Consider the following 13,203-nt stretch of genomic DNA (forward strand, 5'->3'; position numbering starts at 1 on the left):
GAGGTTTTCTTTGACACTTTGATAGGGCCTGAACAACTTGATTCAGGTCAGCAGTAAAGTAAAAGACAGATTGTTGGTAGTTATGCAATGTTGCCGTCAGACCTCTTTCGTTATCTTTGTAGCCGGATTTTCCTTGATTGACAGCATTGCAAAGACTTCCCTGCTTGGACTTCTTCACCCCACATAAGGAATCTTACACCACACAGACACAGAAATATCAATGGATTGTGGCTTTATTACGAGGATCATCTTGCCTCTGTCATCGTATGTGCACGCCTTTGTATTTACATTTAAATACAACACGTTAATAAGCAGTCTCTACTCTGTTAGACATTTTTGCGTGTACAGTGGTACCTCGGTTTATGAACACAATTGGTTCCGGAAGTCTGTTCATAAACTGAAGCGTTCATAAACTGAAGCGAACTTTCCCATTGAAAGTAATGGAAAGTGGATTAATCTGTTCCAGACGGTCCGCGGAGTACTTCAACTGAAGCGTTCATAATCTGAAGCAAACTTTCCCATTGAAAGTAATGGAAAGTGGATTAATCCGTTCCAGACGGGTCCGCGGAGTACTCAACCTTAAGCGTACTTAACCCGAAGCGTGGGTATAATTGGTTCCGGAAGTCTGTTCATAAACTGAAGCGTTCATAAACTGAAGCGAACTTTCCCATTGAAAGTAATGGAAAGTGAATTAATCCATTCCAGATGGGTCCACGGCGTTCGTAAACCGAAAATTCGTAAACCGAGGCGTTCATAAACCGAGGTTCCACTGTATTGTGGCCTTTACAGTCGTCTTCACTGTCAGTCCCTGAGAGAAACCCAGCTTACAGAAACAGTCCCAAATGCACTGAATTAAACTTTTCTTGGCACAGCATTATTCATTTATTTTAACCGGAGAGTTAGACATGCAGCCTTGCACCTTACCCACAGGGGAGGGACGGCTCCATAGCAATGCTATAATTTCCCTGCTTATCCCTGCTTCCGCACAAAACCAGGGGGAACTCTTGCGAGGCAGCTAACTAGGCCAGCCCTGGCCCACTTGAAAGGGGTCCAAGAGACAGAGCTGGTGCTCAGGAGTGTGGGTGGTTGAGCTGTAGCATTTCACCGTGATGGAGATCTTCCTGTAAACACAAAAACGCTGCCTGGCTCTTTTGTCCAGTGCTGACTTTGGGACGAATTTACCAGTGACAGCTCTTCCCATCTCTTCAACTAACAGAGGAGATATTTTTGCGTGATCTGCCCGGAACGTAAAATAAACAGCCAGACTGGAGGAGGAAATTTGGAAGCAGGCTTTAGGAAAGGGAGTTGGGCTGTGTCACTGAGGAAAAGAGAGAATATAATAAAACAAGACACTGGCGAGTGGAGTGTGTATGCTCAGCACCCACATGAAGAACGTAGCTGGTAGCCTGAGCAGTGCAAGAACACTACCCTGTGTGAAAGGGGGAAGATCCAATCATTCTTGCCCGCAACTGCTTCTTAAAAAATCCCCTTGCAGGTTCCTATTTCACAGTACTGTCCGTTAATGTGGGCCAATAACATTGCATGAACTCAATGCCTGTTGTGTAGGGCTTTTTTTTCCTGAACAGGAGAGCTGTTCTGAGTGCCACGGGCTCCCACCGCGTTACGGAGCAAAGATTTGTGGCTTCACCGAGGCCATGGCAAACACAAGTGTGCTCCAGCCCTTGTGCCCCATTTCACAGTGAGTATTGCCAGGCAGCTCCTAACAGGAAGAGGCAAAGAGTGGGGCGACTTCAAGAACAGCCATTTTGTAAGGTGGGGCCAGTGTTCCAGGAAGACCAAGCCGCGCCTTGCCTCTGAGCAGAAGCCGCAGCAGAATGCCGGACGGAAACATCACCGGAAGTGTGAGAGGCGCTTGCAGAGCTGGGGATTGTTGCCGCATTGTCACAGCAGGATTGTGACTGTGCTGTCGCAGCTCCCAACTTCGCTGGGCCTTCCTTCTCGAACGGATTAGTACAGTGCAATTTGCTCTTTGTCATATCCCATGGAGATGATTTCTCCCCTGGCTGGCTGGTGCAGGACTTCCTTTGGCACATTTGGAAGCTGCGGCTTTTCAGTTTTGCTGCTGACCTAAAATAGAGGAAGGGCTGCCCAGGATCCACCTGAAGGATGGAGATCAGGTGGAGCTGCCCTCTCCCTTTCCATGCCCATGCGCCCAAGCTGCCTTCACCGTTGATACAGCTTCATGATGCCAGTCCGGTGCAGACTCTTCCACAGCTCAGCTTCCAGCAGCATATCGTGGTTGGCATAGAAGACCAATGGCTTCTTCTCCTGCTCAAAGTAGTGGTCGGAGAATGCCCTGTAGTTGTCGGTGATGAAACCATAGGCACTGACCTGCGGGAGGGGGAGAAGCAGAGGAGGAGGACGACTTAGGGATGGGCGTGGACCTGAGGCCCAACCTCCCAGGCTCTGTCTGCCACCCCACCCTTGCCACGCACAGCGCCTTCTGGTGGTTCCCTCACTGCGAGAAGTGAGTTGACAGGGAGCCAAGCACAGGGTCTTCTGGGTAGTCGCTCTCCCATCAGATGTCAAGGAGATAAAGAACTACACAACTTCTGAAGGCAGCCCTGAATCAGGAAGTTTTTAAGGTTTGGCATTTTATGTTTTTATATTCTGCTGGACGCTGGGGCAAACCAGTCAAATGGGCAGGGTACAAATAATAAAATAATAATAATTATTATTACTTGGCACCTAACAGTGTGCTTGCACTTTCAGAAGACCCATGAAAGTTGCCCCCTTTCTCCAGGCAGAGATACAGAGGTTCTAGCTGCAAGAGGAACAAGCACATCTTGTTGGGAGGAAAATGGATTGTGTTCCCCGTTGGCGCTACGTGTGCGAGAGTCACCTTCGCCACTTTCCACACAGTGTGAAGTCACTGTCACAACTAGTCTTAGACCTCCACCCCTTGATGCTGAGTTTATCAGGTGCCGGAAAAGTTAACGGTATAAAGACTCTTACCTGATCACAGGTATGAAGAGCTGTTAGAAGCATCAGGGCTCCAGTGCTGGGCATGTAGAGATGTCCAAACTGACTGTTTATTATTTCTGACCTTAAAAACCTGTAAATAGAATAGGGGCACAGGAGGGAAGTTTATGGGCTATTAACAAAAAAGAAGAAGTCTTTAACCAACTGGCTGTGTCAGGTGTGAATAATGGGCCATATAAGAATCTGGCAATCAGAAAGGTTTCAAATGTCCAGCCTGTTCTTCTCCCTGACATGCTAGCATTCCACACACAGGGAATTTTTGCCCGTTGGTACTGGCTCTCACATGATACAAAATGGAATGAAAGGCAAAATTCCTGCACAAATCCCTGGAAATTGTGTATCAGTCTTCCACTCAAATTACTCAGTGATTCATGGTTCCCTCTGTCCTTTCCGACAGCCAGAGATTCAAACACCACCAACAAAGAAGGGCAATCAGAATTCTACTACATATGTATGTACAAGTGTAGGGGAAGAGGACTGTTATTGTTACGATTATTTTACTTTTAGGCTGTCAGTATGCTTCTTACTATGTTTTTATTATATTTTTATCATTGATGTTTGGTAATTTGTTTCTAATGTTGTACAACCCCCTCCCCTGAGATCTTTTGATAAAGGGAGGTATATATATTGAATAATAATAAAAACATGCAAACAAACAGATGGTCAGTGGTGGGGGAATCTCTGGCCTGCTTGCCTAGTTAGGCCTGGCAGGGTCCTAATTTGGCCTAATTTCCCCAAAGCTACACCCACCCGCAGATGACGTCAGCTGCTGGGCCAGTAAAGGAACGAGTGCAAAGGAGTTGGTTCAGGAGCCTTCAAGTGCAAGTTCAATTGCTCCCTGATAAGTGGGGAATTGTACCCACGTCTTTTCAATTTGGTTCCAAACGCAACCCCCACTGAGATTCTTCCCACTCAGAAACTCCCAATCTGCACTCCAGAGTGAAGCCAATCCCTGCCAAAGGCAGGCACGATGGTGATTAGCTGACTGAAGGTGACTTCAAGCCAAGCTAGAATCGGCTACATTCCCGAGTTTCCACTCAGGATCTCTGGAATGTGGCCAATCCCTGCTGAAAGTGGGGCTTGCAGACAGCTCAGGATCTAGCCCACTGAGCTGAAAAGGTTCCCACCCCGGATGTGTTTTATGTGATAAAATGTGGGTTCCCCTTACTCCCACTGACATGATACAAGTAATACTCAGAGTGGACCCACTGAAATCAATGTGCTTATGTCTACTGATTTCAAGGGACCTACTCTTAGCATGACTTAAGTTAGATATCGCCCACTGAATATATTAAGGGTGGGAAAGCCATAGATCTCCAGATGTTGCTGGACTCCAGCCCCCATCAACCCCAGCTCCAACATGGCCAGTACACAAGGATAATGGGATTTGTGCTCCACCAACAGTGCTAAAAAAAAAACCAGGCTTTGCTGTGGTGTTCAAAGTCTCAAAACATTACCTCTCTGTTAGGTAGTGCACAAATTCAGGGTGCAGCAACTTGAACTTTCCGGCAGATGCCTCAGATCCAAAATATTGTTGTGGCCTGTGGAAGTAGATCAAATAGAAATAGTTTTGTTGCATGACAACAATTAGACAGCTCTCAACTGATCCCGTGACTGGGGGAGAAAAACAATACGTACATAAAGCAGGAAAAAATGAACCATTTGTGAAGCACCACGATGCCCAATAAAAATACTAAAAATGGATGGTGTGAAATTAAATAACTCTCCAGAAATCTGGAACAGGAAATCCAAGTGCACCTGCTGCTGGAGGAGGTCCAGGAGAAGGGATTTCTGCTTATTCCTCCTTCCCCCTGCCATTCCACCTGCTGTCCAGAGGTTGAGCTACTTAAATGGTGCTGAAAACCTTCCATCTCCCTGCATGCCTCAAGCTTCCAGCCTACCCTGTGCTTGCCCCTCTTAGATCACTATGTATGAAGAGTTCAGGGAACGTGGGAGGGATTAAGCTTGCAATATTGGCAGTCAGAGCTTTTAAAGCAATCAAGGGATTTTTTTTTTTGTGAGAAACACAGAGAGAGATGAGGGAGAGGTTAGAGAATTGCAGGCAATTGCAGAAAAGGAACCGGAAAGGTAAAATAAAAGGTAAGCTCCAGCCACAGGCTTGCATCCATGCTTGCACAAAGGATGACCTCGTGCTTCTCGTTTGGACGCAAGCATCTCGCCATGTGTCCTTGCACCCTAGACACATGACTCTTACAAAGCATCAAAAGAGAAAGCATGAGATCGCTTCCTCCCAACAGTTTCCATGAAACTTCAAAAGATTCTTCAGTGCTTATGAGAACTCTGCAAGACCAGTGTCACACCACTGACTTGGGACTTCCACATGACATGGAATAAAATCTCATGATACAATAGCTCTGGTTGGGTGTTCTGGAAGTGAGGCTGCGTTGGGTAGCACCTCCCACTGTCATCTACGCATATTGTGCAAACATCTGAAAGGAGGGAGCTATCATGTGTCTACAGGCTTCCATGTGACCTGGAACCCCACCCTCACACAATCAGGAACCATGAGCAACTGAGGTTCTACACTATGTAGAATCCTGTACCTGCAACAACTCCCTCCCCACTTCGCTGGATGCGAAGATACCTAATTCAGTGCAGCCTTGATTCCTGCTTGCAAATTCCCTTCAACTGCGAGTCGAATGCCTGAAAAATAGGCCTGGCATCACTGAAGACTGAAGGACTGGAGGAAGCACATCTACAGTTGCAGGGAGATGCGTTACAACTGCACTACGATCCCTAGAAGTGTGATTTTGCGAGAACAAGATAAAGCGATCATTTTTAGCAATGGGGTCTGGCTACATAAAAACCTATTTACTTCAGGGTAGCTTGCCAGACTGAGCTGCCTCAGTAGGAACTGGAAGCACAGAGATATTAAGGCTGAACAGAAAGCAGAGTTCAAAAATGTGACCAAAGGGATGTCAACACTGAGAACTGACAGCGGCTGATGTTCCTAGCTGAATCTGCTCTGTGTGTCTCCAGGAGAACTGAATGCAAGGACAGAGAAGCACACAAGGAGCATCTACTTACTCATCGCCCTTGTCATACCCCTCTGGGACCGGGGTGCCCAATATGGCGGATTTCAGCATGATATAATCTCGTAGATCCGAGGGGATGAAAATGTAGCGGATGTCCTGAAGCAAAAACAGGGGAGGAATGCAAAACACAGAAGAGAAATTTAAGAACTACACGTGGCACCTACAACAAAATGTTGCTGTATGGGTTCCAGGGTGTCAGCCAGTCATATATAGAATCTTTTCCAGATGCTCCATCCATTCCTGGCTCCTGGTTTTCCATTCCCTCTCTTCCCCTTTGAAGAACAGATAAGATTACTGATGTATGTACCTTGCCCTGTGGTATCTGCGTGAAGCCATATTCTGCATAAGCAATGAGGGAATTCTTCATGGTGTTTACTGTGAAACCATAGAAAGAGATTTTCGTCCCAACATCTTCCTCGAAGCCTTTGATCACGGCCCCATTAAGCCTGTAAGGGGAAAAGATCTTTTCAGACATACATAGGTGTTAACCAGAAGAAATAACCGATTCAATATTTTATTTTTGTTTGGCAAGCTCTCCGACAGGGGTTTGGGGGAAGCTTTTAACATCTATACCAGGCATCCCCAGACTCGGCCCTCCAGATGATTTGGGACTACAATTCCCATCATCCCTGACCACTAGTCATGTTAGCTAGGGATGATGGGAGTTGTAGTCCCCAAACATCTGGAGGGCTGAGTTTGGGGATGCCTGATCTATACCCATCCGCAAATTGGATTTGGGTCCCTCCTTAAGAGGAGGGAATGCTGACCCCGTTGTACCTGAAGACGAAGTCATGAGCATCTATCTCCTTGCCTTGACGAGAGCCGTTCAGAATCCCACCGTTCCCAACCACAGCACAGCGGCTGCAGCCATCTGGGAGCCCGGTCTTACTGAAGAGCCTACTGTTGGTGGAGTCATTGAGGAGCTGCACGGTGGATGCAATTGCTGCCAATCAGAACACATAGATGCACATCAGGAGAAGCACAAAAGGCTGATGGATGTGTTCCCTCTCTGCCACCCCAATGACTGCTTGTTTCATTCTTTGCTGCCAACCACTTTGGGCAAGTGGATACAGAAGTAACTATGAATCTCAAAAACCAACTAGTTCAAAACAGATGATACGAGCTAGTTTGTTTAGCGTGCACTACACTAGGAAATTGAACATAAGGAGCTTCTGATCTGTTTGACTTCCACAGACCCCTGAAGCATCCATGAATTGAATTTTGGAACAGCTTAATATACATAGTATGTTGAGGATGTCTTAACGCTATCTCCCCCAAATAAAACATTGCTTACTTATTTCCCCAGCATAAAGCAGCTTTTGGGGTGGGGGTTCTTTTGTTCAAAATCGGTGAGTTCATGATGAATCAATTGAGAACTGCAGCAAGTTGATTAATGGCTTTTTGAGTCATTGTTTTGAATAACTCATTTTGTAGTAGCTCGAACTCCCGCAGATAATAGAGATGAACTTCCAGATGGAGCTCCCCACTCTTTCCTCACAGTGGTACTGTCAGGGCAGGACTATGTGGGCAGAAGGCACAGGGCCCCACTTAGCAGGAGAAGCCTTCAAATGCATCATAGTGGGTGTCCATTTTGAAGTAATACACACCACCATCTAAGGCAAGGGTGGGGAACCCACATAAAATGTGGGTTCCTCTCACTACCACCTGTCCCACCAACATGAAACACGCAAGTAGGACATAAAGTGGGTCTCACCCTAGTAGAGCCAGGACACTGAGGTCCGGCTCCGAGGGCCTTCTGGCGGTTCCCTCACTGCGAGAAGCGAGGTTACAGGGAACCAGGCAGAGGGCCTTCTTGGTAGTGGCTCCCTCCCTGTGGAACACCCTCCCATCAGATGTCCAGGAAATAAACAAGAATCTGACTTTCAGAAGATATCTGAAAGCAGCCCGGTTTAGGGAATTTTTTTAATGTGTGATGTTCTATCATGTTTTTAATATTCTATTGGGAGCTGTCCAGAGTGGCTGGGGAAGCCCAGTCAGATGGGTGGGGTATAATAGTAGTAGTAGTAATAATAATAATAATAATAATAATAATAATAATAATAATAATAATATACACAGAGTGGACCCACTGAACTAAATGAACTAAGTTGACTGATTTTGGTGCGTCAGCTCTGAGCATGACTTAAATTGAATGACATCCATTGAACAGCTGCAACCCTCCAGATGTTGCTGCACTCCAACTCTCAATAGCCCCACCCAGAGTCCAGAATTGCTTAAATGCACCACAGTTCCCCATGCGACCGGTTACAGAGTGGGGTGCAGGGAGCTGGGGAACCCCAGAAAAGGTCCTTTGCCAACATGTGGCTTCTGTGCTGAACTCATCTCAAGGCAGAAGCTTTCACACTTCCAAAAACTCTCTGCAGCCAGTTCCCCCACTACGCTGCTTCTTTGATTTGAAGCATGTCCCACATTCGCTTCCAGTCAAGAGATTCAGGACATCAGCTGGCCAGGCAGACAGCGTGCCTGGCAAGAAAAGGAAGAGTGGGCAATGCAGTAGGAAGTGAGATAATTCCCAAAAGCCAATGGCCACAAGCAGCAGCAGCAGCGACAACAATGGAGTGGGTTGTGCCAGACCCTTTTGGTTCAAGTTAATCATCACAAAGACACTGGAACCTTTTATACGGGCAAATGTCACAAGGCGTTGATACCAGCGTTTTCAAAGGCTTCCTCTCCCTTCAGATCTAAGTCTTTAAAGAGATACCAGAGGCTGTGTGAAGCCTGCTGTCGAAATGACGGCACTTGCAAACGCTGGGACATTGCTGAGAAAGTAGAACCTTGAAAATTCATTTGGGTTTGAGCGGCTGATAGATGAAGAAAGACTTTCTTTTCCTTTTCTTCTGCTACCCATTCCCCTATGTCCTTCAGGTGTTGCTGGTTCAGAGAAGGCACCTTTTCTTATATAGGATGCTCAGTGAATACATGCAGAACGAGCTGAGAGGAAGGATGCCTCCTTTGGGTCACAGACATTGTTAACAACATCACTCCTCACATCTGATCAGGGGAGGTATATCATTCCTGATAAGGATCAGTCGCCCCCTTCCCCATCACCTCAATCTGGACCAGGCAACCTGGATATGTGATGTACTCCACTGGCTGCGGGGCAGCTGCCATGTGGGAAGCACCAAGAAGTAGCAGTGGCATGTGGGCATAAAGGAGGAAAAAAGATTCTGGGCGCAGCTGCAGATAAGATGTGCGGAAACTACAGGCAACAACACTGATCCTGGGCTTTAGAGCCTTTAGGTGGGGAATGTTTGGAAAGGCTCTGCCCTCTCTCTCCAAGTCAACAACAGCGATTCAGCTGCCAGGAAACCAGGGAAGCACTGCTAACTTACCCCGCTGTCCGTTAATGGACTGGGTTACATGAGAAATCAGGGATAGGGGTCCATTTCAGCCCAATGGACCAGATCTTTATCTCTCAGGGCCAACTTTGACAGCTGGGTTGAGGAGAGGGGACTGTTTTCTTTTGGGGCAGGAATGTGTGTGTTTTTTTAGAAGCCCACCTATGTTATCAAATCGTTCAGCACATGGGAATTCTCGGCATTATCACTGGTTGTGATCCACGGAAATAAACACAGATCAAAACGTAAAAATGTATGATTAGGCAGAAAGGGGATGTGCACACTGTGTTAAGGCACAAGCCATGGCTGATTGCACATGAGCGGCGCATGTGAGCAGCACACCCTGCCTTATCACTCTTCCCTTAGTGCAAGTGGAGCGAGGAATCTATGCCATGCAAACTTAATGCTCGTGGTTGGTTTATTTCTCTAAAACAAACCATGACCGGGAAGCAAAAGAACAAAACATTGGCTTCAGATACAGTGGTACCTCGGGTTACAGACGCTGCTAACCCAGAAATAGTACCTCGGGTTAAGAACTTTGCTTCAGGATGAGAACAGAAATTGTGTGGTGGCAGCGGCAACAGCAGGAGGCCCCATTAGCTAAAGTGGTACCTTAGGTTAAGAACAGTTTCAGGTTAAGAACGGACCTCCGGAACGAATTAAGTTCTTAACCCGAGGTACCACTGTACTGGTTTGTTTGGAGACAAACAACTGGCTTAGAGGTCCCAGCAAGGCAAGGGTCACGATGTGTTGCTCACGCTAGGGGATGAGTGAAGCGGGAGTGATTTGGCAGCAAGCTTTTATGGCTTACCATGTTATCCAAACATGGCTGCTGAGGTTATGAGTACCAGCATCAATTAATGGAGTGTGCCAAGCACAAGGCCCCAAGAAAGGATGTATTCTTCCTTCATGTGTTCTGTTACCATCTGGCAGGCACCGGGTGGTATGAAGTTCCCTGGGCATTACAAAAAATTCCCATGGGCAATTGCTTGCTCTCACCAAGATTGCCTCATGTGTATTTATGGCACCAACACCTCCTGGAGCAGAGCAATGTGAGCCCGGTTTAGAGCTAGGGTAATTAGATCATAATGCATGCATCCAATGTAACCCACCATACAACAGAGTAGCCCTCTAGACTGAGCTGTGTCCCCAGTCCATTACCTGAATGTGACAAGCCACGCCAGCCGTAGGGGACTTTGTGCTCTTTTAGCTTCTCCCAGGTCTCTGGGGTGAAGTGCTGCTTCCCCATCAGCACTGGGATGCCAAAATCAAACTGCTTCCTCATCGTTGGGTCTACCTTTACTTTGGACTTCAGTGAGTGGGGACACAGACCGGACTGAGAAAGGTTTGGCGTGAGCAAATCCTAAAGCGGTAGAAGTTAATATCAATCAATACTTCTTTGGAATGTCTACTTAGGTAGGTCACAGAGAAGACTGGCAAAGAACATATAACAACCTTAACAAAACCCCAAATTATATACAGCAGTTCTCAATTACAACATTGTGTTCATTGATGAAAACGTTGCAATGCTGCAAACATTTCTGCACTCGGAAAACTCAAATGCTGAGATCGGGGGCAATTTTGCCAAATCAAGCAAAGAAGCAAGACTTGAAAGAGCCTGTTGACATCTTTGGTTCTTGCCCAATGGCAGTGATGGAACCACAACATACCACTGAACCCAAAGGGGAGGAAACGGTAGTCGGAGCAATCTTGTACAGGGGTTTGGGCTACACCCTCTGGGCTTGCTTAGCCTGACCAAGCTGTGTTAAACATTAGTGTGGGATGAAGCCACGCAGGAGACTGGAACAGCCCCGGTGGGACAGGTGGGAAGTCAGGTGTGCTGAATCAGTGCATCTGATCTCTTAACGGTTTTTCTGTGTCCTGAGACGGGGTTCCTGGATTTCCATTGTCTGTTAAAACTTCCAGTGGGCAGCAGCTATCAGGTCACTAGTCCAGGGAATTATGCCTGTACTGCAGGTACTGTACATTGTTTAATTAGTTGACTGTTAAGGGTTGATGCTGCTCAGGACTAAAGAAATATTCCACCCACACAGACACAATCCACGTGTGTAGCAGTTTTGCTTTGCTTTGCCCTTTCTCTGGGCTCAGCTCTTTCCTGCATCCCATAATACTTGATGGTACAGGAAGGAAGGGACCGTATGACTATTTTCAAGCTGCACTGAATATTGAACAAAGAAATGGTGGAGGAGTATTGCCAACACCAGAGTGGGGTGGGGGCAAGAATCAGGGTTTAGGGAACCGTTTTTCTTTCCTCCTTGTGGGCCAGAGGAGAAAGCCAAAGGTTTGTGGTTCTCCCTCCTTTGTTATGACTCACGAGAGGGGAAAAAATACATGTTCTGGGATGTGGGGTTGGAGATTAATGCTTTGCCACTTCTTGATGACACTGTAAAATAGCTTTGCATACCGTCGTACAAGTCAGATAATTTAGTGCACTAAACGAAGCATTCCAAATTTACTTCTATGGATCAACATGAGCTTAAAGTCAGATGTTAAACAGCAGCGAAGAATCGTATTCTTAGCTCCCACTGTTTGATGCATTTGCACTGGCTATGTAAATACACTGCCCCTGATTAAAAGCCTGCCAGTAGCATCAAAAGCAGATTCACACGGGCTGCATGGATGACATCTGCTGCTAGACGGATGATTTGAATGTCAAAATTTGAATTCCAATTTTGGGGGCCAAATACCCATTTTAAAAGTCAAATATGGATGGTATTTGAGTTCTGATGAGAACATCCAAGGCAAGCATCAGAATCCAAATATTGTGCAGCAGAGTCAACCTAAGCACGCTTGTGGCTGGCTTTTTTTTTTAAAATCAACTCATAGCCAAAAACATTTGCAGAAATTTATTTTGACGGAATACCTTTTCAGATGCCGCTCAAAGTGGCCTACAATAAAAATAAAGTGAAGCAGCAGCCAAATTCTCTGATAATTTCTGTGATTGCAAGGAATGGGGTGAGGATAAGGATACTGCTGGCTGTCAGTCAGAGTGAAAAAAGCATTAACCAGGGAAAGTGATATCCCTCTTAGGAAAGGATCCGACAGATGGGAGGAATGGGTTCTTTTCAGACAAAGTTACTGGACAATACAGTTGTTCTCCATTTGCTGTGCACATTTCAAGGCTCCCTGTCTCTGGAGCTCCCTCCCCAAGGAAGTACACAAGGCCCCACCCTTGTTACCTTTGCAATATACCTTTTTTTAAAAAAAAAAAAAAAGGTTGCAGACTGTGTTTACTAAGCAGTGTTGTGTTGGGCTTTTAAACAGCTGTTGTGTGTATTTAGTTCTTTCACTGATTTGTTTCATAAATCTTTTTTTTTAAGCATGAAGGGCCTTGAAAGGCAGAATGTAGATTTGTAGGTAAATAAGATACATGAAATAGACATCCCTGCAGATTTTGCATCAGTCCTCGGAAATGGCCTTTTCCTTGCAAATTATAATGCTGAATTGACCAGGAAAATGTGAGATCTACGTTCAAAATCTACTTAAAGCATACTAGGAGATTTGGGGCATGTCACTGATCCCTTGCAGTAAGATGGGACTAGTAACCCTTTCTTCTTCTTCTTTTCTTTGTTTTTGTGTGTGTGAGAGTGTGTGTGAGAGTGTGTGAGTGTGTGTGCTCTGTGTGTGTGTGTGTGTGTGTGTGTGTGTGTGTGTGTGGAGAGAGAGAGAGAGAGAGAGAGAGAGAGAGAGAGAGAGAGAGAGAGAGAGAGAGAGAAGGGGCGTAGGAAGATAGGGGCAGCGGGGGCGGGCCGCCCCGAGCAGCG

At 46.3% G+C, this 13,203-nt stretch overlaps 1 protein-coding gene across 1 annotated transcript in view; it reads right to left on the reverse strand.

Annotated features, from left to right (window-relative positions):
* Nucleotides 1-215: 215 nt before the first annotated feature.
* The window catches only part of ST6GALNAC2 (ST6 N-acetylgalactosaminide alpha-2,6-sialyltransferase 2), a 32,572-nt gene continuing 19,584 nt past the window's right edge, over nt 216-13,203 (reverse strand). The window contains exons 4-10 of the mRNA XM_035104555.3: nt 10,580-10,781; nt 6,837-7,002; nt 6,367-6,505; nt 6,052-6,155; nt 4,461-4,544; nt 2,977-3,076; nt 216-2,352 (exon numbers count right to left, since the gene is read on the reverse strand). Coding sequence (XP_034960446.2) covers nt 2,185-2,352; nt 2,977-3,076; nt 4,461-4,544; nt 6,052-6,155; nt 6,367-6,505; nt 6,837-7,002; nt 10,580-10,781 — 963 coding nt within the window. The 3' untranslated portion in view covers nt 216-2,184. The remainder of the gene's footprint in view (nt 2,353-2,976; nt 3,077-4,460; nt 4,545-6,051; nt 6,156-6,366; nt 6,506-6,836; nt 7,003-10,579; nt 10,782-13,203) is intronic.

Source organism: Zootoca vivipara, chromosome 2, assembly GCF_965207765.1.
Source record: "Zootoca vivipara chromosome 2, rZooViv2.hap1.1, whole genome shotgun sequence".
NCBI classification, from domain to species: domain Eukaryota; kingdom Metazoa; phylum Chordata; class Lepidosauria; order Squamata; family Lacertidae; genus Zootoca; species Zootoca vivipara.